The 26,790-nt window shown below is 42.7% G+C and overlaps 1 protein-coding gene and 1 non-coding gene across 2 annotated transcripts in view; one reads left to right on the forward strand and one right to left on the reverse strand.

Annotated features, from left to right (window-relative positions):
• LOC124711863 (ankyrin repeat, PH and SEC7 domain containing protein secG-like) overlaps positions 1 to 26,790 on the reverse strand; it is a 79,398-nt gene that overhangs the window by 50,552 nt on the left and 2,056 nt on the right. Inside the window, exons 2-3 of the mRNA XM_047242100.1 lie at positions 8,346 to 8,515; positions 8,177 to 8,224 (exon numbers count right to left, since the gene is read on the reverse strand). Of these exons, the coding sequence (XP_047098056.1) occupies positions 8,177 to 8,224; positions 8,346 to 8,433 (136 nt within the window). The 5' untranslated portion in view covers positions 8,434 to 8,515. The remainder of the gene's footprint in view (positions 1 to 8,176; positions 8,225 to 8,345; positions 8,516 to 26,790) is intronic.
• Positions 18,565 to 18,637, forward strand: Trnaa-cgc. The gene has a single exon. It is a non-coding gene; the product is annotated as a tRNA-Ala (tRNA).

A 26,790-nucleotide genomic window follows, 5' to 3' on the forward strand; every position in this document is an offset into this window, starting at 1 on the left:
TTGGGACCACTGTCCGCCCCAATAGCTCAGTGATCAGCGTGGCGAATTGCCGTCCTACGGGCCCGGATTCGATTCCCAGCTGGGTAGGAGATTTTCTCCACTCAGGGACTGGGTGTTGTCTTCATCATCATTTCATCCCCATCCGGCGCGCAGGTTGTCCAATGTGTCGTCGAATGTAATAAGACCTGCACCAAGGCGGCCGGACCTGCCCCGCAAGGGGCCTCCCAGTCAATGACGCTGAACGCTCATTTCCATTGGGACAACTAGTCCGTGCTGAGTTGTGGTTGCGAGTCGTCGGTCAGTTCTTACGCTTATTGCGATGCTCTGTCCTGAGAATCTTCTTCATTTTCCTTTCGTCGATAAATTAGCCCTTGCCTGCTTTCCCCTCCCAAAATCAACCCTCAAGATTGTGCAAACAGAAAGGTTTCAAGTTATCAGGCAGTTACTAAATTTCACCAAAGTAATATCTATTGCAAGTTTAGTTAAGTACAGGCATATACAATTTACCAAATATTTAGGCCGCTACAGGCCTGCTTGTTATCACTGTTTTTACATTTGTTGTATTCCTGGTAGCCACCACCATGGCCTAGTTGTTTTGAAGCGGAGCATTTACCCTCATAAATTGTTTTGGAAGAACTGTAAAATATCTTTATCTATTTCTGTTAAAGTGTTTTTTTCAGTTTTTTAAAAGGGAGTATATCTAAGCCTTTGGGGGCTCTGTATTGATCTCTACTTTGTTGTATTACCTAAAAGTTTCAAGGTAAATACTGAGCCCTCTAGCGCTTGGTGATTATTGATTTCGATCTTGTAAATTTTTTAAAGAGGGAAATTTAAATTCTAAGTCTTCTGGCGCTCTGTGATTATTGATGTGGATGTTTTAATTTTTCTTTAAAAAAAAGTGATAAATTTCAATGCAAATTTTAAGCCCACCTGGCGCTCTATGATTGTTGGTTGTTATTAACTGGCTTTTCACTTCATTCCATTCTAAAGGAAACTTTTTGCGAAATAAAACTAGACGTTGTAAACCATAAATGATCTTCAATCTGGGGCTTGGCCCTTCAATAAATTCCTGCCGTCACTAGTGAAAGAACATTTCGTATCAGCGTTTGGGTTACATCTGTCCAAACATGGCGGACGCTTGAACGCCACAGCCACAACCTGCTCCAGCCTCAAGTATAGGCGAAACATCACCAAGCGTCCCCCTTCCTCTCCACTTTCCGGTGACCATGAGGACCAGCATCACTGGCCACTAGCAGCAACTCCTCACAAGTTCCTTCTGCTACCATGGGCATAAGTGCCTTCTGCTACCATGGGCACAAGTGCCTTCTGCTACCATGGGCACAAGTGCCTTCTGCTACCATGGGAATTGCGAGAACTCTCCGGCGGCCCCACCTCCAATGATGTCATGATGGGCACCAACCCTTTGCTCATCCAGTGGTCAATGGTTCCTGGTCGTTACCCATTCCTTCTTTCCGCCCCCACCCCCTGCATTATCTGGGGTGCATCCTCCCATAAGTGCCCATTTCGTGGGGGAGGGACCTGGTATCTGTTGAATCCTCTGCGAAGGATCTAGACCTCAATAGCCGATAGAGGGCACCACGGCCGTGCTTCACTTGCACGGTGAACACGCCACTGTCCTGCCACGTGAGTGCGCTGGTCAGTACCACGGCCGCCCGCATCTCGTGGTCGTGTGGTAGCGTTCTCGCTTCCCACGCCCGGGTTCGATTCCCGGCGGGGTCAGGGATACTCTCTACCTCGTGATGGCTGGGTGTTGTGTGCTGTCCTTAGGTTAGTTAGATTTAAGTAGTTCTAAGTTCTAGGGGACTTATGACCACAGCAGTTGAGTCCCAATGTGCTCAGAGCCATTTCAGTACCACAGCCGGTATTTTGGCAGCTGCACTGTGCACGGCCAGTCAATTCAGCGTTCACACTTGGTTCGCAATAGTATAACTTTTGAGTAACTAACTTGCATGCCACCCAGTTGTCCTCTCCGATTCTGTCTTCGGTTGTGACTTCGCTGCTCTTGACTTTGTCACCGTTGTGCCGACTGATTTTCTTAAGATTGTCATTGTCCTGGTATGTTATCTTGTCCGTAATCTGTCTGCCATATTTTGTTCTTCGTGCCGTTGGGTTGGGTTCCTCTTCTGTAGGCAGCTGTTCCACCTGGGTGATCCCGATATCTGGCTACTGCAGATATGGCATTGAGGACTTGCAAACAGGAAGTTATTTAGTAGTTATTGGCTTGCTTGCTGGAGCAACAGCAGCAGTTAATGCACCAGCAGCAGCAGCTCCAGCTAGATTTGTTACAAAAATCGCTTCACATCCAGGCGTACAAACTCAGAGCTCAGGAGACGCAGCTGTACCGGGCTGCAGAAACTCGTGCTACTCACACCTCTGTACTTCCTCCGTCGTCCCACCATTCAATTAGGCTAGGGAGGACTGGGACACATAATTGCATCGCTCGAAACAGCATTTCTCGGCCTTTCATGTCACGGATGATACACTGCAACGGTCGCGCAGCGGTAGTGCAGAGGGAAGGCCACAGCACAACACGGCACAGCACAAAGGCCGACGAGGCAAGCGCTGCACAAGGCCGGCGTGCTTGTGAAGTGTTGTGTCGCACGCGGAATGACGTTGTCATTTACTGATGCTTTTCTCAATTTACTTTTCGTTTAGCGACTGAATGAGACTTGAAATGACTTTATATACAAATTTATCTCATATATCGGTATTTTGCTTCATTCTTCTGTGTGCCACCTCAGTGGAATTCTGTGTGACTAATGGAATATTGCTTGAAGTTTCCACATTAGGCGAGTATAGGCAGCACTGAACAAAACAGCCAGTAGTTAATAACATAATTAGTGAAGCTCAGACAGAAAAGTATAAAACCTAGATGACAAACAAAAGCTAAACGAGGCGAAAATGAGCGTAAGGAGAGCAATGATAGAAGCGTTCAATGATTTTGACGTTGTCAACCGACCTGAGTAAAAACACTAAGAGATTTTGGTCGTATGTAAAATCAGTAAGTGGGTCAAAATCGTCTATTCATTCTCTCAGTGACCACACCCGCACCGAAACGGAAGCTAACACAGAGAAAGCCGAAATACTGACTTCGGTTTTCCGAAGTTGTTTCAGCGTGAATCACGGTACACAATGTGGCAATCCGATGGGAGAGTGTGGGTATGGCGAATGCCCGATGAATGTCATCTGCCAGCTTGTGTAGTGCCAACAGTAAAATTCCGAGGCGGTGATGTTATGGTGTAGTCGTGTTTTTCATGGAGGGGTCTTACACCCCTTGTTGTTTTGCGTGGCACTATCACAGCACAGGTCTACATTGATGTTTTAAGCACCTTCTTGCTCCCAAAGTTGAAGATCAATTAGGAGATGGCGATTGCATCTTTCAACACGATCGAGCACCTGTTTATAATGCGCGGCCTGTGGCGGAGTGGTTACGCGAATATGACATCTCTGTAATGGACTGGGCTGCACAAAGTACTGATCTGAATCCTATAGAACGCCTTTGGGATGTTTTGGAACGCCATCTTTGTGCCAGGCCTCACCGACCGACATCGATACCTCTCCTCAGTGTAGCACTCCGTGAAGAATGGGCTGCCATTCCCCAAGAAACCTTCCAGCGCCTGACTGAACGTATGCCTGCGAGAGTGGAAGCTGTCATTAAGTCTAAGGCTGGGCCAACACCATATTTAATTCCAGCATTGCCGATGGAGGGCGCGACGAACTTGTAAGTCATTTTCACCCAGGTGTCTGGATACTTTTGATCGCATGGTGTATAAAAGAGAACGACAGGATGTATTGTTGTTTTTCTTTTGACTGTTGTGCTAAATTTACTTTCATTACTCCTTCACTTCAGGTACTACTAGTCACTTCTCATGTTCACCATGTCAACAAGGACCTGCGGTTCACGTAAGCAATTAACTGTAATTGGTGTTAAAACATTGCCTGTTATCTTCAGTCTCTGTTTACAGCCATCAAGTTGAAGCGGTAATAAATTAAGTATTAACAATTTTGTTTAATATGGGAATGTCGTGTACTTTAGGGTAAAAAATCACTCTCATTCCAATATTTTATTTAAAAGTCATTCTGATATAATTTAACGGTACTGATGAGTTATATTCCCACATTGAAAGAAAGCTGTTTTACATTTGATTCTAAGAGTATCTGGCAGGTTTCTGTTTCTATAGTCTTCATCTACACCTACATCATACTCGGAAAGCCACCTAATGGTGTGTGGCGGTGGGTACTTTCGGTGCCACTATCTGATCCCTCCCACCCTGTTCCACTCGCGAATAGTGCGTGGGAAGAATGATTGACGGTAAGCCTCTGTATTGGCTCTAATTTCTCGAATTTTCTCCTCGTGGACAATACGTGAGATGTATGTGGCGGGGAAGTAATATGTTGTCCGACTCCTTCGGAAAATGTGCTGTCCCGAAATTTCAATAGTAAATCTCCCCGTGATGCACAACGTCTCTCTTGTAACACCTGTCAGTGGAGTTTGTTTAGCATCTCTGTAACTCTCTCTCTCTCTCTCTGGCTAAACGATTCCCTGATGAAACGCACCGCCCTTCGTTGTATCTTCTCTGCCTCCTCTATAAATCCTACCTAGTAGGGATCCCAGATAGGTGTACTCAAGAATCGGGCGAACAAGTTCCTTTTAAGCCACTTCTTTCGTGGATGAGTTCTAGGCATGTAGTACTACTCTGCAGCAAATGGCTCTGAGCACTATGGGGCTTATCTTCTGAGGTCATCAGTCCCCTAGAACTTAGAACTACTTAAACCTAACCAACCTAAGGACATCACACACATCCATGCCCAAGGCAGGATTCGAACCTGCGACCGTAGTGGTCGCGCGGTTCCAGACTGTAGCGCCTAGGACCGGTCGGCCACGCTGGCCGGCTATCACGCATTACAAAATCTGCCATTGATGATAGTAGATCTTATGAACAATGGCCCCATAAATGCGTAAAAGACAGTGATGCCATTGGAGTTTATGTTCATCAGTATGTAGACACAAGCACAAACTAGTTGACTGCAATTATCAACTTCATAATTTTAATTGTTTATATATCTCTTGTGCATCAAAAGGAGTTATACATACTACTGTAACATACTGCCGTAATGCTGGAAGGGTTTCCAGGGTCGTGTATACCAACAATGTATTCGTAAAGCAGTAGCTTCTTGAGTTGTCGTGTTTTCGCTTATTACACTGCAGAGCCAAAGAAACTGGTACACCTGCCTAATATCGTGTAGGGGGCCCACGAGCACATAGACGTGCCACAACACAACGTGACATGGACTCGGCTAATGTCTGAAGTATTTCTGGAGGGAATGGACACCACGAATCCCGCAGGACTGTCAACAAATTCGTAATAGTACGAAGGGTGGACAGCTCTTTTGAACAACGCGTTGCAAGGCATCCCACATATGCTCAATAATGTTCGTGTATGGTGAATTTGGTGGCCAGCAGAAGTGTTTAAACTCAAAAGAGTGTTCCTGGAGCCACTGTGAAGCAATCCCGGACGTGTCCCCACACCTCGCATTGTACTGCTGGAATTGCAGAAGTCCGTTGGAAAGAGCAATGGACATGAATGGACGCAGATGATCAAACATGATGCTTATGTACGTGTCACCTATCGGAGTAGTATCTAGACGTATCAGGGGTCCCACATCACTCCAACTGCACACACCCCACACTATTGCTGAGCCTCTACCAGCTTGAACAGTCTCCTGCTGACATGCATGATCCATGGATTCATGAGGGTTGTCTCCATGTCCGTACACGTCTATCCGCTTCACATAATCTGATACGAGTCTCATCCGACTAAGCAACATGTCTCCAGTCATCAACAGTCCAATGTCGGTGCCGTCGGAACCAGGCGAAGAGTAAAGCTTTGTGTCGTGCAGTCATCAAGGGTACACGAGTGAGCTTTCGGCTCCGAAAGTCCATGTCGATGATGTTTCGTTGAATGGCTCGCACGGTGACCCTTGTTGATGGCCCAGCATTGAAATATGCAGCAATTTGCGGAGGGCTGCACTTCTGTCATGTTGAACGATTCTCTTCAGTCGTCGGTGGTCCCGTTCTTGCAGGATGTTTCTCCGGCAGCAGCAATGTCGAAGATTTGATGTTTTACCGGATTCCTGATATTCACGGTAGACTAGGGAAATGACCGTACGGTAAAATCCCCACTTCATCGCTTCCTCGGAGATGCCGTGTCTCATCGCTCGTGCACCGACTGTAAAACCATGTTCAAACTCAATTAAATCTTGATAACCTGTCACTGTAGCGGCAGTAACCGATCTGACTACTGCGCGAGACGCTGGTTGTCTTCTATAGTCGTTGCCGACCGCTGCGCCTTATTCTGCCTGCTTTCATATCTCTGTTCAAATGGTTCTCACACTATGGGATTTAACATTTGAGATCATCAGTCCCCTAGAACTTAGAACTTCTTAAACCTAATTAACCTAAGGACATGACACACATCCATACCCGAGGCACATATCTCTGTGTTTGAACATACGTGGCTATACCAGTTTCTTTGGCACTGTATATTGTTCTACTTTGTACAAGTAAATCTTTGTAAAAATGATATTGAAACATTCCACACTTTTGCTACAATTGTTGCCGTAATGATACATGGAACATGAACACATAAATAAACAGAATTCGAACTAGATTAGACTATAATACTAGATGCATTGATATACTGGAACTCTTATGTGGCAAACTTCGTAACAGTCACATTATTACAAGGCGACGGAGGGCTGTTACTATATCACGCAGGAACCCTACCAAGATGAGGTAAGTTAGTATCAAATTAATTTCTTGGACCATGATGTGCTGAACGGAACCCGATAGTCTCACACATCTTTTGATAATTTTTATCTTTTCCGATCTTGTTACTGACTTTTAAAATTTTCTTTTAAATGCAGTTTTGTCTCTCCCACATGCCGATGTCTACAGAAGATTTTCTACTGGACATTTAATTCTATTTTTCCTATTTTTCTATGGGTATCAGCAGCGTCAGTCCTTTTCTTTACTAAACCCCCCTGCAGTCACCTGCTGTAGACGAGAGCATGGCGGCGTTAGTATCAAGTGAGAGGGTGTTCCTCGCTTTCGCTCGGAACTGGGCAAAGTTCGCAAGTCTTCCGTGTTTCCAGCTGGCGGGCACACGCCTCAGCGGCACAAGCCGGATTTCCCGCCGCTTTTGACACCGAGTACTTTGATTGGCCCTGTCGAATTCCATGTCGATGTTCCTAGAGCTTTCTGGAACTTGTCGTTGTTCAGGGAGAGCCTAGGAGCAGTGGTTGCTTATGCTGTCTCACCCGCCTTGGTTGGGCTCAGCGGCCCACACTTTTTGGCATGAGCTGGGGTAGATCGGTTCCCGCCCCACCATAAAGAACTGACTCTGGACACTTAACCTGGGGGAAGCCTGTGAATTTTTTTCCAGAGACAGACGGACACTGGCAGCCGATGAGCAGACACATTGCTCATTGAACGTGGTGTTTTATGTTAAATTGGTTTGAGATTTTACATGTTAGGTCACGTTCATACCTGATGGTATCAGCACTCTCAGGCGATAGTGAGAGATTTATTTTAATTGTTTCACCTTCTCGTCTCAAGTTGAAATCTTTAGTGTGGAGCTTACAATGAGGAATTCGATTCCTTGTGTAGTCTTGTAATAGGACACGTGATCACTATGAAACTTCGTGCCAGTTCCCTTTTGCCATCGTAATGCAAATAGCTAGCTATAGTACCAATTCTGACAGCTCTAAATTCAGTCCTGAGTGAATTTTATGATTTTTTTTTCCTAGCAATCATATCAAACGCCACGGTGTCACCGCTCATTCCAACTTTTTACTCTGATCTCCCTCATCAGAAGCAGTTCAAGCCCATGAGTCTATCGAACCCCAATGATACCGAAATGACGCCAAATTAATAATTCGTAGCTCCTGGGAATTTCCTGTAATAGGCGTTGTTACTTGCTGTCTCTCTGTGATCCCCATGTGCGTGGATGATGGCAGGTTCATTCTAAAGTAAATTTTTCTTCCAAAGTTACGAATGGGCTAACGGTGCCCATTGCCCGTGCATACTTCGACAACAAATTAATATACCCCTCTTTCAATCTCTATATGGAATAACGGGAAAATTGATACTTACCTGTAGTGTCATTTTTTAAACCGTAGAATGTGATTTCAAGATCTGGTTCTGAAAATGTAATTGATACATATATCAGTGGGAAAATTTAACACGTACTTCACTACGCACAAAGACAATTTATTCGTTATCATACCGAGGTATCTGTCATTTGAAAAAATGAAATTTTTACCTGTAATGGGGTCTCGGTCGCTGTAGTCAGTAGCTACGACAACTGCCGTATAAATGCAGAGGAACCAAAAACTGCTTCTGTCGAACATAATGAGAGGCGAGAGATGCCGAGCCAGATAAAGAACTTTTTCCTTAAAGATATCTTCTTGAAATTTGTAGACAGTTGAACACCTGTAATTTTATGAATAAATGTAGTTACAAATCTAACGTTCTTTCTACAAACTATAAAAGAAAGTAACGGGAGTAAATTAATGTTTGAGTCTTTGGCGTTACTTCATTTCACAAGGCTAATATCACTTCGTTCTGCGCAATATATGAGCCGTGTTTTTTAAGGAAGTGCCGTCTTAAAATGTTAAAAAAAAGACGTGCTAAGATATCTCAATAATTTTATTTTTACATGAAAGCCTGTACCGTAATCTACTTTTCTACATAATTTCCGTTAATATTGAAGCACTTGTCATAACGTTGTACCAGGTTTTGAATACCCTCCTCATAGAAGTCTGTCGCCTTACTTGTTAACCACTGCATCACCACTGTTTTGACTTCGTCATCGTCTTGAAGACGCTGACCGCCCAGGTGTTTCTTCAAATGCAGGAACAGATGGTAGTCACTGGACGCAAGATCGGGGCTGTACGGAGGAAGATATAGAGTTTCTCATCGAAAAGATGTGATGAGATCTTTGGTCTGATTTGCCACATGCGGACGGGCATTGTCTTGCAGCAAAACGATGCCCTTGCTCAACTTCCATGGACTGCTGCTTTGATTCTGGTGTGACGTAGGCGACCAACGTTTCATCGCCCGTAACAGTTTGGCTTAAGAAATCATCATCGTCATTGTGGTACCGCTCAAGGAAAGTCAATGCACTGTCTAAACTTTTGATTTTGTGCACATCCGTCAACATTTTCGGTACCCAACGTGCCCACAATTTTCGGTAATTCAAGTGCTCGGTCACAATGTCGTACAAAACACTACAAGAAACATTAGGAAAGTCATCCCGCAAGGAGGAAATCGTAAAGTGTCTGTTTTCTTTCACCTTATTGTCCACTTCCTGCACCAAGGTTTCATTCACGACTGAAGGACGCCCACTCCGTTGTTCATCATGCACATTTGTGAGGCCATCTTTAAATGCTGTCACCCACTTCCTTACCATTCCATCACTCATAATGTTTTCTCCGTAAACTGCACAGATCTCGCTATGAATATCGATCGCTTTTAGGCCTTTAGCACTAAGAAATCTTATAACAGCCCGTACATCACAGTCGGCGGGACTCACGATTATCGGAGGCATCTTAAAACACTCAGTACACAACGTAAACAAGGAAGAATCAGACTGTAGTGGCATCAGTGCGTAGATTAAGGTACAGGCTTTCATGTAAAAATAAAATTATTGGGATATCTCCGCAAGTCTTTTTTTAAGTTTACATCGGTACTTACTTAAAAAAAAAAAACACGCCTCGTACAATGGCTCATTCAGCTAACTTATTTGCCTCAAACATTTCCGAAAACAGTTTACATATCACAGTTCTCTTTACTTCTCATCATGTGTGAGAAATCGCTCTCTAAAGGAGACACTGCCCTGTGTCACTCCCTTGTTAACTGCAAGGGTGTCGCTATCAACTTCGCTTCCTCCAGTGAGACTTTAGTGAGACACATTACGGGGTGACGTTTCGCGCAGAGGGTGATGTGGGAGGGGGGAGGGGGCTGCGTCTCGCCTACGTTAGCGGCATTAGCCGCCTAAACGAGCCTTATTACAGGCAGGCGAGGGTACTTCCCAGCGTGGAGGTGGCCGAAACCTCGGTCTTAGGAATAGGTTCTCATTTTGCGAATCTAGATAGACGTCATCTGTTTGCGTAATTTGAAAGTTTGTGCTGGACGGGACATGAACCCGGATTTCCAGCTAATCCCAAGCGGTCGCCTTCGCCACTTCAACTATCCGTGGACCGTAGCACGGATACATCAGTGAATGGTACAGTGTCTGTCTGAAGGATACTGTAGCATGAGGATGCAGACACTGTGCAGAGATGTACAATGTATCAACCACAAATAGCGGCTGCTGAGCGCTGACTCCAATATGACTGACAATCCCCTAAAAACGCTATAATGAAACCAAAGATATTACGGAGACGATGGGAATGAAATGAGCTCGTTATAACATAATTTTACGATAATCATTACAACAGTTTGGACTTTTTTAAATTGCGGATATTATGATAGGCAATAGAAAATTAGTAACTAACATTTTCAGTTACCATAGAATGTGACATAACAGACAGCTAAACATGATAGTAAACTCTAAAGAAGATACATTTCATTTATTTTACTTGTTCGAAAAGTTACAGCCGGTATTACAGCAGTATGATTACGTAATTATGCCACTACTTTTGATTTTTCCACAGCTACAAATAACAGAAAGACTGCATGAATTAGTTCCTTTCCTGATCACCCCAGATGATGAGTTTCACATTGCTCAGCAATTATTTTGTTGATTATTGATATGGAAATTCCAAAACAATGATAAATAAAAAATGTTCTTGGAAAGTAAACCGCAAACAGCTATTGTATGATCCTTTATTACTCGTAGTACTGCCGGTTTCACGATGTTAGAGCAGCATCTTCTTCCTAAGGATAGGACCGTACAACAGGTGTTTGTGGTTTATTTTTCAGGAACGCATACCTTCAGCTGCCATGTTATAATGCTTGCCGAAATAAAAAATAAATGTTGCATGCTACGGAACATCTGAAAGCACAAACGGAAAAAAACGGGATTCACGTTTTTATTAATATCTTACGTAAAACTGTATAGCTTATGCCTTGAGAGGTGACATAATGAAGGTGATAAATGTAAGATTATTTTAATATTTGTGTGAGAATAGCCTTAATTTTGAATGTTGGTCAGAATTAATGTGTAATTCAGTAGTATAGAGCGTCACAGAGAAAGTTCCGGGCACAAATCGGTGCGCGTTGTCTTTGTGCTTTTGGGTCTCTTTCGGCTTTAGGAGTTTTGTCGTTCAGGCTCCTGCCGGAGCCATTTTTGGTAATTCTTTCCGGTGACATGGAGAGGTAGTTCTGAAGGCAGTATCTGAGGTGTGAGGCAGACGCGCGGGCTGGCGCTAACTTTTTCTGGGTGCAGAACGTGGGACATGGCGTAACTTAACTGACCTCCACGTCACGCTGTAACTGCCTGAGGACCTGGAATACTCATTGATTCTGGAATACATGTTCGAACTTTCAAACAGAGCCTGTGAAAATCCTGTTATCATTTAACATACATAGTTTTACGAACATTTGTTAACAACTTCCATTTGAATCCGCTCTGATGTGACGCCACAATTCAGTGATGTGTAAGAAATATCAATAAACTCTTATGAGACTTGAATTATAAATCTATTGTGTTAACATCATTAGGCCGACAGGGTTTTCGAGGGTTGAGTGAAAAGTAATGCCTCCACCTTCGTTACTTGGGTTTGGATGGGAACATTTTAATAAACCAAACGCACAAATAATCCTTAGAGTGTGATATTTAATTACCAATATTCACTTTTCCACATAATCGCCAGGCAGTTGAATACATTCCTGCCAACGATGAACAACTTTTCTGAAGCCGTCATGGAAGAAGTCGACACTGTGTTTCCGCAACCACAGTCTCGCAGTTCTCTCAACGTCTTCATCAGAAGCACAATGATGTCCCCTCATTATCGAGAGGAGATGGAAGTCAGGCGGTGCTAAATTTGGACCGAATGGAGGATGCCATACGATGGTGAGATCCAGTTCTGCTGTGGTGTTAAGTGAAGTGTGGCGTTTGGCATTGTCATGCTGCAGGAAAACATTTCCCTTTTCCTTCCGGACCCTTTTTTGCCGTCGTTTCAGAGTTCGCAGCGTTGTGATGTAATGCTCTGAATTTATTGTTGTTCCACGATCAAGGAAATCAACATGGATAACACCATCTGCGTCCCAGAACACTGTGGCCATGATTTTTCCAGCTGAGGGCTTCGTCTTGTATTTCTTTTTCAGGGGCGAGTCTTTGTGTCGATATTCCCATTCCGGGTCGTAATGGTCTACCCACGTTTCGTCTCCTCTCACAACTGAATGGATAAAGGCGTCACCTTCATTCTCGTAACGCGAGAGGAGTTCCTGGCAAACTTCGCGTCTGTGCGCTTACATTTCAGGAGTCAGCATCCGGGGTTCTCATCGTTCACGGATCTGTCGATAGCCAAGCAAAGTAATAATGTGACCCACACGATCTTGTGAAATGCCGGTTGTGCTTGCAATTTCCCTCTGAGTGATACAATATCGTTCTGAATCAACCTGTCAACGTTTTGCTTGTGAAACTCGGTGGTTGCTATCAGAGAACGTCCAACTCTTTGTTTGTCACGCAGGTCAGATGTTCCCACCTCAACATCTTTAAACATACTCGCACAATGACACACAGTACTCACATCAACACAATCACCACAAACTGCTTTCATTCTCTGATTAATCTCCTTTGGGTTGACACCTGCTGTCAGGAATTCAATGACTCCACGTTGCTTAATTCGCATTGATCGACCGTCTGCGCCGGGTTCCATACTTTACACTGTAACAACACAACCGTTCACTGCTAAGGCTTCCCGCCGTCTGGAGCTGTAGAGAAGAGGCTATGGAACAAGCCAGTACCTGCCGCATACCAATGCTGCCAACTGTTGAAGAGTTACAAAGGTGGAGACATTACTTTTCAGTCAACCCTCGTATTCATTCAATCCATTTTTAGGCTTCGCAAACCTGCCTATAAACTGTTAGATTGATATATCATTTGGTATTTGTAGACCAGGGCGTTAAAGCACAGGTGTTCGACCAACCTGTATGGTACACAAAGTGGAACAGTAAGTAGTGAGGGTCGTGCGTTTGCCCACCCCACCTCTGATACACAGGTCATGCTACGTCTAGACACTGCTTCCACCGGAAAGGGCGACGATTCGTTTGCAGCTCAGGATTTATATGTTTTAAACACCACATCGATTTCTTTCTTATTCGTCAATTTGTGATTTCATTCGAAAGCAAGAAAATACGAAGTTTTGTACTCTGTCGACACAGTGTTCAATAAACCGAAAAAAAATTATTCACGAAGCAGGAGACATTAAATATTCTACCTCCTTAACAGATCTACGAACAAAATTGAAAAAGGTGTACGACTCAACGAATTCGAAAGTCATATCTGCTAACTTGACAGAAACTCCTAAGAAAATTTGGCCTTTCGTTAAATCAGTAAACCAATCGAACATCTCTGTGCAGACAGTCTGTTCATAATGGCATCCAGATGGAGGATAACGGAGAGAAGGCCGAAACACTAAACCTTTCTTTCCAAAACAGTTTCACTGGGGGGGGGGGGGGGGGGAGGGGGGGGTGAGGCGGAAGGGGGGTAGCGGGGGAAGACATAACGTGTGAGGTCTCTCAAAGAATGGTACTAGACACTCCCCTGTTTTAACCTATATAAACGATCTTCCAATGACTTTAAAGTGCGCTTCTAAAACTGTAAAGTTTATTCACGGCACAAGCACTTTAACCATGAACCGAAAATATGCCTTACAAGACAAGTTCAGATAGTAGCTGAACAGGACTACAAGTGGTTCACAGAGGTCATTTTAAATCCTAATATCACAATGATTCATATTACACGATTTTAGACAACCAATAAGGACCTGTTGTTGTTGTTGTTGTGGTCTTCAGTCCTGAGACTGGTTTGATGCAGCTCTCCATGCTACTCTATCCTGTGCAAGCTTTTTCATCTCCCAGTATCTACTGCAACCTACATCCTTCTGAATCTGCTTAGTGTATTCATCTCTTGGTCTCCCTCTACGATTTTTACCCTCCACGCTGCCCTCCAATACTAAATTGGTGATCCCTTGATGCCTCAGAACATGTCCTACCAACCGATCCCTTCTTCTGGTCAAGTTGTGCCACAAACTTCTCTTCTCCCCAATCCTATTCAATACTTCCTCATTAGTTATGTGATCTACCCATCTAATCTTCAGCATTCTTCTGTAGCACCACATTTCGAAAGCTTCTATTTTCTTCTTGTCCAAACTATTTATCGTCCATGTTTCACTTCCATACATGGCTACACTCCATACGAATACTTTCAGAAATGACTTCCTGACACTTAAATCAATACTGGATGTTAACAAATTCCTCTTCTTCAGAAACGCTTTCCTTGCCATTGCCAGCCTACATTTTATATCCTCTCTACTTCGACCATCATCAGTTATTTTGCTCCCCAAATAGCAAAACTCCTTTACTACTTTAAGTGCCTCATTTCCTAATCTAATTCCCTCAGCATCACCCGACTTAATTAGACTACATTCCATTATCCTTGTTTTGCTTTTGTTGATGTTCATCTTATATCCTCCTTTCAAGACACTGTCCATTACATTCAACTGCTGTTCCAAATCCTTTGCTGTCTCTGACAGAATTACAATGTCATCGGCGAACCTCAAAGTTTTTATTTCTTCTCCATGAATTTTAATACCTACTCCGAATTTTTCTTTTGTTTCCTTTACTGCTTGCTCAATATACACATTGAACAACATGGGGGATAGGCTACAACCCTGTCTCACTCCTTTCCCAACCACTGCTTCCCTTTCATGTCCCTCGACTCTTATAACTGCCATCTGGTTTCTGTACAAATTGTAAATAGCCTTTCGCTCCCTGTATTTTACCCCTGCCACCTTTAGAATTTGAAAGAGAGTATTCCAGTCAACATTGTCAAAAGCTTTCTCTAAGTCTACAAATGCTAGAAACGTAGGTTTGCCTTTCCTTAATCTTTCTTCTAAGATAAGTCGTAAGGTCAGTATTGCCTCACGTGTTCCAGTGTTTCTACGGAATCCAAACTTATCTTCCCCGAGGTTGGCTTCTACTAGTTTTTCCATTCGTCTGTAAAGAATTCGTGTTAGTATTTTGCAGCTGTGACTTATTAAGCTGATAGTTCGGTAATTTTCACATCCGTCAACACCTGCTTTCTTTGGGATTGGAATTATTATATTCTTCTTGATGTCTGAGGGTATTTCGCCTGTTTCATACATCTTGCTCACCAGATGGTAGACTTTTGTCAGGACTGGCTCTCCCACTGCCGTCAGTAGTTCCAATGGAATATTGTCTACTCCGGGGGCCTTGTTTCGACTCAGGTCTTTCAGTGCTCTGTCAAACTCTTCACGCAGTATCATATCTCCCATTTAATCTTCATCTACATCCTCTTCCATTTCCATAATATTGTCCTCAAGTACATCGCCCTTGTATAGACCCTCTATATACTCCTTCCACCTTTCTGCTTTCCCTTCTTTGCTTAGAACTGGGTTTCCATCTGAGCTCTTGATATTCATACAAGTCGTTCTCTTATCTCCAAAGGTCTCTTTAATTTTCCTGTAGGCGGTATCTATCTTACCCCTAGTGAGATAGGCCTCTACATCCTTACATTTGTCCTCTAGCCATCCCTGCTGAGCCATTTTGCACTTCCTGTCGATCTCATTTTTGAGACGTTTGTATTCCTTTTTGCCTGCTTCACTTACTGCATTTTTATATTTTCTCCTTTCATCAATTAAATTCAATATTTCTTCTGTTACCCAAGGATTTCTACTAGCCCTCATCTTTTTACCTACTTGTTCCTCTGCTGCCTTCACTACTTCATCCCTCAAAGCTACCCATTCTTCTTCTACTGTATTTATTTCCCCCATTCCTGTCAATTGCTCCCTTATGCTCTCCCTGAATCTCTGTACAACCTCTGGTTCTTTTAGTTTATCCAGGTCCCATCTCCTTAAATTCCCACCTTTTTGCAGTTTCTTCAGTTTTAATCTACAGGTCATAACCAGTAGATTGTGGTCAGAGTCAACATCTGCCCCTGGAAATGTCTTACAATTTAAAACCTGGTTCCTAAATCTCTGTCTTACCATTATATAATCTATCTGATACCTTTTAGTATCTCCAGGGTTCTTCCATGTATATAACCTTCTTTCATGATTCTTAAACCAAGTGTTAGTTATGATTATGTTGTGCTCTGTGCAAAATTCTACCAGGCGGCTTCCTCTTTCATTTCTGTCCCCCAATCCATATTCACCTACTATGTTTCCTTCTCTCCCTTTTCCTACACTCGAATTCCAGTCACCCATGACTATTAAATTTTCGTCTCCCTTCACAATCTGAATAATTTCTTTTATTTCATCATACATTTCTTCAATTTCTTCGTCATCTGCAGAGCTAGTTGGCATATAAACTTGTACTACTGTAGTAGGTGTGGGCTTCGTATCTATCTTGGCCACAATAATGCGTTCACTATGCTGTTTGTAGTAGCTTACCCACATTCCTATTTTCCTATTCATTATTAAACCTACTCCTGCATTACCCCTATTTGATTTTGTGTTTATAACCCTGTAGTCACCTGACCAGAAGTCTTGTTCCTCCTGCCACCGAACTTCACTAATTCCCACTATATCTAACTTCAACCTATCCATTTCCCTTTTTAAATTTTCTAACCTACCTGTCCGATTAAGGGATCTGACATTCCACGCTCCGATCCGTAGAACGCCAGTTTTCTTTCTCCTGATAACGACATCCTCTTGAGTAGTCCCCGCCCGGAGATCCGAATGGGGGACTATTTTACCTCCGGAATATTTTACCCAAGAGGACGCCATCATCATGTAATCATACAGTAAAGCTGCATGCCGTCGGGAAAAATTACGGCTGTAGTTTCGCCTTGCTTTCAGCCGTTCGCAGTACCAGCACAGCAAGGCCGTTTTGGTTATTGTTACAAGGCCACATCAGTCAATCATCCAGACTGTTGCCCTTGCAACTACTGAAAAGGCTGCTGCCCCTCTTCAGGAACCACACGTTTGTCTGGCCTCTCAACAGATACCCCTCCGTTGTGGTTGCACCTACGGTACGGCTATCTGTATCGCTGAGGCACGCAAGCCTCCCCACCAACGGCAAGGTCCATGGTTCATGGGGGGGAATAAGGACCTGCTTTCAGCGAAAGTGGGCATTAATGGTCACAAACTAAATGAAACCCAATGTGTAAAATTTTTTGAGGCGTAAATAGATAACAAGATAAAACGCAGTCAACACGCAACAAACAACCAAGAAGTTCAATTTGGTAGTCAGGCTTGACGTAACTCTCCCTAATGGGATTATCTCCTGCGACAGTGCACCTAACCCAAATAAATTGTTTATTCCCACTAACCTACTATGCTGTCATAGCAGGAGGAGAGGTGATACTCCAACGTGGCGCGTCCCAGGTGGCGGATAGGCAAGTCCTCACCGGTTTACCGGCGGCCTTGAGTAAAATAAAATAGCTCTCGCGGACCAAACACACCCTCTGCGGTTAACAACCGTAGTTGTAAATCGGAGCTTGCTCCAACTAAGGTTGACAACCTTCGAAAGTCAAAAATAGAAAGATCTTTTAGGAAAAGAATTCCACCGTCCTGCTCAAAAAGGCAGGAAAAGGATACATCGGATTCAGTGGGTAGTCAACTAGAAGACAGCAACGTATCGGAGCGTTTGCAACCATCAAAATGCACACTAAAACACAAAAAGCATATTAAACATGAGCAAATAAATTATACGGCAACACACAAAATAAACTCACTACCTCAGACCGGAAAACTCAAGGAGCTCGCAGATGAACTAAATAAACAAAAAATTTTAATAACAGGGATCCAAGAAATGAGAACCACCACAGAGGACCCATTCGAATCGTAAGCATACAGAATTTATAATGGAAAACCAGGACCGAGGGCAATGAAACAATGTCCTCAGTTTGGAACAGGGTTTTTAGTAAACACAAAAATAATACATTCAGTAACGGATTTCCAAGCAGTGTCACCAAGAATTGCGACTCTAAGCTTTAAAACAATGAATACAACCTATACAATAATAAATGCTCATGCCCTAACAAATGAAAAAAACTGTCTAACAAAAACAAAGTAAGAGGTAGATAAATTTTGGGACCTTCTAGAACAAACTGTGAACAGAGTAAATAAAGAGAATGTAAAAATCTTATTGGGAGATTTCAATGCTCAGTTGGGAAAAGAAAGGAAATATAAAGATATAATTGGAAAATGGAGTCCACATAAATTTACGAACAAAAACGGTCAAAGACTTGCAGAACTCTGCAGAGAACACAACTTTATATCTAAATCAACATACTTTAAGGGGAAGACAAGTAAACTTAAAACATGGAAACATCCAGACTGGGACCGAGCGAGGTGGCGCAGTGGTTAGCGCACTGGACTCGCATTCGGGAGGACGACGGTTCAATCCCGTCTCCAGCCATCCTGATTTAGGTTTTCCGTGATTTCCCTAAATCGTTTCAGACAAATGCCAGGATGGTTCCTTTGAAAGGGCACGGCCGATTTCCTTCCCAATCCTTCCCTAACCCGAGCTTGCGCTCCGTCTCTAATGACCTCGTTGTCGACGGGACGTTAAACACTAACCACCACCATCCAGACTGGAGGAAGGGGGAGTGGCAGCTAGACCATGTCTGTATGGACAAAAATTTTCATAAGGAGATCCACAATGTTAAAGTACTGAGAGGAGTAGACACAGGCTCAGACCATTATATAGTAAAAATCAAAATCAAATTCACTCCGTTAAAGAAGAGACCGGAAAAACTAATAAAATAAAAAGGTTTGACCCACATAATCTAATTAAAAATAATAAATACCAACAAATAACACAAACCATCAAATTAACAGATGATCTAGAACAACTAGTGCCTAATCTTAAAAAAGAAGCAGAGAATCTAATTCCCTTGACCCCACGAAGGAAACATACATGGTGGACATCAGAATGTGACAAATTCCATGAAGATAGACACCAAGCATGGTTAAAGTTTCAAACACATAAAACTGAAGAAAATGCCACCAAGCTAAAAAATTAAAGAAAAAATTCACACAAAATATTAGAAGAATCAAGAGAGGATTCCATAAAGATATTATAAACTCTATAGAAGGTAATTATCTAAAAACCAACTCCAGGAACTACTATAAAATCTTTGGGAAACAACTACAACACTATGAGGCCTCTACACTAATACTGAAAGATGAAGATGTAAGAATAACACACAGTAACAAGGAAGATGCAGAAATCATGGCAAAAGCATGTAACAAACTTCTGAATTGCGAGGAACCCAAAGAACCCTTACAAACCAACATAAATACCCCAATAAAAACCAAGCCTAACAAACTAGACCCTCCAACTTTCCAAGAAGTAGAAAAAAATCTTAAAGAACAAAAAAATTATAAGACATGTGGAGAAGATCAGATTTTTGTTGAAATGTGGAAATATGCAAGTGACACAGTCAAGACGTCCTTACACATGGCTCTAACAAAAATCTGGGTAACAGAACGACTCCCTGAACATTGGACCACAGCTATCATCCACCCGCTACACAAAAAGGGAGATAAGAGCAACCCAGACAACTACAGAGGAAGCTCTCTCCTAGACTGCACATACAAAATTCTATCCAAGATCCTATATGAAAGCATCAAGGAACAATTAGAACAGGGGAATATCAGGGAGGTTTCAGACCATGGAGAAGCTGTGGAGAGCAGGTAATTAGTTTAAAATTGATCATAGCACACTACAAGAAACGGAACAAACCTCTAGTAATAACATTTGTAGATTTTAAGAAGGCATATGACTGTCTCCACAGACCTTCAGTATTAAAAATTTTAAGAAATCTAGGACTCCATTCAAAACTAATTAAAATAATACAACTCACTCTAACCAACATCAAATCAAATGTGAAGTTTAGAGGAGAAATTTCGGAACCATTCCTCACAAAAACAGGCTTAAGACAAGGTGACTGCCTATCACCATTACTGTTCAACTGTGCACTGGAATACATAATGAGAGAATGGTACGAAGACAATCCAAAGATGATAAGAATTGGAAGTGCAAAAGATGATATTAGCTTAAACTGCTTGGGATTCGCTAATGATCTTGCTCTCCTAGCCAACACCGTTCAAGAAGCCAGGTAACAAGTGAAATCACTACAAGAAACAGCAGAGAAAGTAGGCCTTAGAGTATCATTTGAAGAAACGGAGATTATGCTAACTGATCCACCAACTGCAAACAAAATTACCATAGGAGAACAGGAAATCAAAATTGTTGAAAAATTTAAATATTTAGGCGAAATAATAATATACAATCTAATTGAGGAGCCATCATAGCAGAATAGAATAAAAAAACCTGAACTACCCAAATTACATTACCGAAACTACATACAACAAAAAAAGACTATCCATAGATGCAAAATTAAAATACTATGAATAGCATCAAATGAAACAGTATATAAGAAAATAGAACCAGTCATGAGCACGATCAGGAAGAAAAGCATCTCATTCTTTGGACATCTGATGAGAAGTCCAGAAAACAGAATTAATAAAAAAATAATACAAAAATTGTGGAATAGCAAGAGCGACATTAAATGGATCACAGAAATTAAGGAAGATATAAAAGAATTCCAAATTACAGTAGATGACCTAAAAAACAAGACAGAGAAAACAAGAATACTGCAAGACCCGCAAACCAGACTACAAATGAAAATCAATAAAAGGAGTACAGGAAGAGTGGTCTCAGATGAAGAAATAAACAAAATACCTGAAAGAATGAAGAAATATTGGGCAGACAGAAGAGCAAAACACCTTTCATAAACTCTAATAATTATATTACCTAAATATCATATTGAGTTATTCTTGAGCCAAATTGTATCCCTGTGTAACATCTTGTTTCCAACTTTTTATTTTTGACTAGAGTAGTCCAGTGAAGGCCATAAAATAAATAATAAAAAAATAAAAATTGTTTATTCACCAGAAGCGATCCGCTGCAAACCTACGGTCTTGCAGAACTGATTTCCTGGACATTGCACTTGTTACACACATTTACTTCTTAATGGTTTTTTGTCGCTGACAAGAAACAAACTGGTTTCAGTTGATCTGTGATTTAGACAGTCACAATATAAGACACAGTAATAGTCTTCACGTGGAATTTTGCATCCTTGTTCAAGGCTAAGAACTGAGTTTTGTATTCTGGTGAGAAGATACTGAGCAAGCATCCGTCAGAACATTGGGAATCCCTACCATAAATTCAAAACAACTTTCGTTATCCACATCTTACCGGAATAAATACATTTAGGAATTTAAAAGCAATAGCTTTCGCTATATAGCTGCGTAACAGGTAGTAACGTGCTGCACATAGCATTCAAGTATTTACAAATGTCGGTACATATTTTCGTTGAAAAAAAAAAGTTGAATTGAAGCAATTATTAAGGAACCAATAGCAGATGAACAGAAGTGCCTGATGTAACAAAATAGGATGCAACTCTCTTTAATGTGTTAGCCTTCATCCTGTTTGACTCGATTTATCCTGTTTGACTCGATAAATTTAGATGGCACAATGGTGAAATCATTAAGCAGTGCGGTGATAGCCTGTTTTTATTACGGTAGACAATTTAAGTCCCAGCAATTCCCCTGTGTTTTGGTAATGTATGTCTTCATGTACCACACCAGTAAAGCTTCTTACCAGAATCTGTGGAACACGACGGATGAGTAAATGCGTACAAATGGTCTGAGAGTAGTTAGACATGTCTGTAAAAGTGCAAGAGGTCTGGAATTACTGGAAGGTGGACAAGTAGGTACCTGCTGCCTGGAAGTTTCTTGACTGAAAGAGACACTGATCGGGCAGAAAATTACGACCGCCTACCTAATAGCCAGTATTGGCACAAATAATAGCAGCGATGCGCAGTGGCATGGAAGCAATGAGGCTTTGGTAGGTCGCTGGATGGATTTGGTACCACAGGTCACCCACTTTCCGTAAGTTCCGGGGAGGGGGGCGATGAGTTCTGACACCACGTTCAATCACATCCCAGATGTGTTCGATCGGTTCAGATCTGGAGAGATGAGGGGCCAGCACATCAATTGGAACTCGCCACTGTGCTCCTCGAACCACTCCATCACACTCCTGGCTTTGTGACAAGGCGCATTATCTTGTTGAAAGATGCCACTGTTGTCAGGAAACCTGATCGTCTTGAAGGGGTGTACATGGTCTGCAACCAGTGTACGAGACTCCTTGGCTGCCACGGTGCCTTGCACGGGCTCCATGGAAGCCCACATAACTGTTCCCCGTAGCACAATGGAGCCATCACTATCTTGTCTCCGTCCCGCAGTACAGGTGTCAAGGAGCTGTTCCACTGGAAGACGACGGACGCCCTCCTATTGGCATGGTGAAGAAGGTATCGGGATTCATGAGACCATTCAACGCTCTGCCACGACGCCAACGTCCCGAGCTGATATGATCACGTGCCTATTTCAGTCATAGATGCCGATGTCGTGGTGTTCACATTGGCATATGCGTGGGTCGTCCGTTGCGGAGGCCCCGCACTGTGTGTTCAGACACACTTGTACTCTGCCCATAATTAAAGTCTGATGTTTGTTCCGCCACAGTTCATCTCCTGTCCTGTTTTGCCAGTCTGCCCATCCTGCGACATCAGCCATCTGTCACGAGGGGTGGCCAGCCAGCACCACTACATCTAGATACGGTTTCGCCACGCATTGAAGAAACACTCACCATAGCACACCTCGACTACCCGACAAGTCGTGCACTTTGCGAAATGCTCGCCGCGCGAAGTGGCCGCCAGGTTAGAGGCGCCATCTGGCCCCTTCCGCCGGAGGTTCGAGTCCTCCCTCGGGCATGGGTGTGAGTGTTGTCCTTAGCGTTAAGTTAGTTCAAGTAGTGTGTAAGCCTGGGAACCGACTACCTCAGCATTTGGTCCCTTAGGAATTCACAGACACACACCGAAATGCTCGTGCCAACTCAAGATAGATCGCGCGCCATCCCCATTCTACACACGGACAGCACGTTCACTGAGACTACATGCACCGTGAGTGTTTGTGACTAGGAGTCAGTCATTCCTACCCAGGTGACGCTGCTATCGCCTGGATGGCTTTATTTTGATAGTAGGTCGATGGTCAAAATTTTCTGGCTGATATATTTCTGTGGGGCGCGTAATATTCTTTTATAGCCAAATATTTTCTATATTGCTGTTTTAATATTTTTTTTTACTTGCATGGAAAAACAAGTAAAATTATCACTAAATGAAGGTACAAACTTTTAGAATACATATCCATGTTCAGTTGCTAAGAGAATGTCGGAATAATGAAACAGCTCCGAGATTTAACGACAGAATGTCTGTGGGTTGCAGTTGCAACTACTCAATACCCGTTACATGCCTTTCTTAATACTCGTACAGAACTGAGACGTTTCTCGGTCTGTATATAAATTCTACGAAAACCGATCCCTCATAGTGCCCTGCCTTACAGACCGAGAAACGTCTCAGTTCTGTACGAGTATTAAGAAAGGCATATATATATATATATATATATATATATATATATATATATATATATATATATATATATATATAAGTGTGTGGGCATGGTGAGGCGGAGGGGAGATACTGCACTCCTGGGTTCATCGCTGGATTCCATTTGAAATGTCCCCTTAGAAAAATTATAAATGACTGTGCTGATAAACCTCTTACGTTATTTGATTTTCAAACAGCTGAGCAGAACTGAACGAACTCAGACATTTCTCTCTCTACTTATTCTGATCAACACTAAACTGACACACAATATTTTTAGCGCAGTGCAATCTGACTTCCAATAATCCCTACAAAAGAATGGCGCTGACTAACAATAACCTATACCTTTCACGAATCACTTACCTCACAAAAATCTTCCTTACTCGAACTACTGTAATACAGCGAGCGCCAATACTGCCAGCTAAATAAAAGATTCTAACTACTGAAGGCACTAACTACTGATAGGCATAGTTAGCAAATGAAAGATTTTGATAGAGAACAAACAATGTATTTACCTTAATAGTGTTCAAAAGTCATGATATATATATATATATATATATATATATATATATATATATATATATATATATATATATATATATTTTAGACGTCCAGATCGCCCGCTCTCAAAATTCTGCCGTCTCTCTCCCTACATCCACCACTGCTGGCGGCTCACCTCCAACTGCTCAACGCTACGCGCTGTTCACATCCAACTGCCCAACACTACAACAGCGAATATTCCGACAATGCCAACCGGCCACAGACTGCACACAGCACAGCTAGTGATTTTCATACAGAGCGCTACGTGGCGTTACCAACATAAAAACCTAAACAGCCTACTTACACATTATACAGGGCAATTCAGGGACGTGCGGAGAAATTGAAAGAGCCTTGGCCTCGGAAGTAATCCTGAGCCACTAAAAGCTTGCGAATGTGAGAAACAACAAACAGTCCAAACGATGATGAGCCAAGATAATGCAGTTTTTACATTGTAGGTGTTCAAAACAATGAGCACGATATTCAAATACAGGTATTCTGTCCTCGTAAAAATTTCTAAGTAAGTACCCCAGGTATGGCACCAATTTTATTAGAGGCTGCGACTATCCTGGCACTAAGTGTCGCCTCATCCGGAACGGCATCACGTCCACAAGTATTCTGATACGGCCGCCATCCGAATAAAAGTGAAGAGGCGTGAGATGAGGGGAGCGACGTGGCCGTGTAGTCCGACCTCCCCCTCCACATCTTCGCACCGGATGTGCAGCACTGTGCGTGCCACGTACAAGAGTGCGCCTGTGCTCCGCCTGACCGCCGTTTTCGATCGAAAATGTCCTGTAATCTACAACATTGTTCAGTAAACGGTAAATTATCGTCGCTGAATTTGAGGCACATGTACACTGACTGTTCTTGTTGTTACTGACTTTCTAAAGCTTTCGCTCGTTTTGGATTAATTCCGAGATCATAAATCCCTATTCCAAAGTACATTAAATGAATTCGCAACAGCCACCAGCTGCAGAATGGAATGAGGACAAAGAAAATTTGTGGCGTACCGGGACTCGAACCCGTAATTCCCGATTATGGCGAGCGGTCGCCTTACCATTTCCGTATCCGTGCACGGCTCACGTCACACGAAAACTTTCATATGTCGCCAGCCATGCGTTATTTCATTACGGCTGTATTCGTCGCAGTGCATCGTAATCGGAATAACACAGGCACTACAATATGCTATTCTAAAGTTATTACACTTTCTGGCCAACGTTTTGAATCACCCTATATACTGTAACGAATTCAGCTTCCATCTCGCCTTCAAATTCATACTCGATTTACCAAAAGCATTGTTGAACCTTGGATCTGAAGTTTTGCCAACGGGCAAACACGACATACATATCTGGCCATTTTACAGGCGGCTCCCTAACAGTCTCTGCTGTTGTCGTTCGGATCAGACAAACTTACAGCAAAAGTAACATTCGTTTTGGTATCTACATCTACATCTACATGATTACTCTGCAATTCACATTTAAGTGCTTGGCAGAGGGTTCATCGAACCACAATCATACTATCTCTCTACCATTCCACTCCCGAACAGCGCGCGGGAAAAAGAACAACTAAACCTTTCTGTTCGAGCTCTGATTTCTCTTATTTTATTTTGATGATCATTCCTATCTATGTAGGTTGGGCTCAACAAAATATTTTCGCATTCGGAAGAGAAAGTTGGTGACTGAAATTTCGTAAATAGATGTCGCCGCGACGAAAAACGTCTTTGCATCAATGACTTCTATCCCAACTCGCGTATCATATCTGCCACACTCTCCCCCCTATTACGTGATAATACAGAACGAGCTGCCCTTTTCTGCACCCTTTCGATGTCCTCCGTCAATCCCACCTGGTAACGATCCCACACCGCGCAGCAATATTCTAACAGAGGACGAACGAGTGTAATGTATGCTGTCTCTTTAGTGGACTTGTTGCATTTTCTAAGTGTCCTGCCAATGAATCGCAACCTTTGGCTCACCTTCCCCACAATATTATCTATGTGGTCTTTCCAACTGAAGTTGTTCGTAATTTTAACACCCACGTACTTAGTTGAATTGACAGCCTTGAGAATTGTACTATTTATCGAGTAATCGAATTCCAGCGGATTTCTTTTGGAACTCTTGTGGATCACCTCACACTTTTCGTTATTTAGCGTCAACTGCCACTTGCCACACCATACAGCAATCTTTTCTAAATCGCTTTGCAACTGATACTGCTCTTCGGATGACCTTACTAGACGGTAAATTACAGCATCTGCGAACAACCTAAGAGAACTGCTCAGATTGTCACCCAGGTCATTTATATAGATCAGGAAGAGCAGAGGTCCCAGGACGCTTCCCTGGGGAACACCTGATATCACTTCAATTTTACTAGATGATTTGCCGTCTATTACTACGAACTGTGACCTTCCTGACAGAAAATCCCGAATCCAGTCGCACAACTCAGACGATATCCCATAGGCCCGCAGCTTGATTAGAAGTCGCTTGTGAGGAACGGTGTCGAAAGCTTTCCGGAAATCTAGAAATACGGAATC

The sequence above is a fragment of the Schistocerca piceifrons genome, chromosome 8 (assembly GCF_021461385.2).
Source record: "Schistocerca piceifrons isolate TAMUIC-IGC-003096 chromosome 8, iqSchPice1.1, whole genome shotgun sequence".
In the NCBI taxonomy this organism is placed as follows: domain Eukaryota; kingdom Metazoa; phylum Arthropoda; class Insecta; order Orthoptera; family Acrididae; genus Schistocerca; species Schistocerca piceifrons.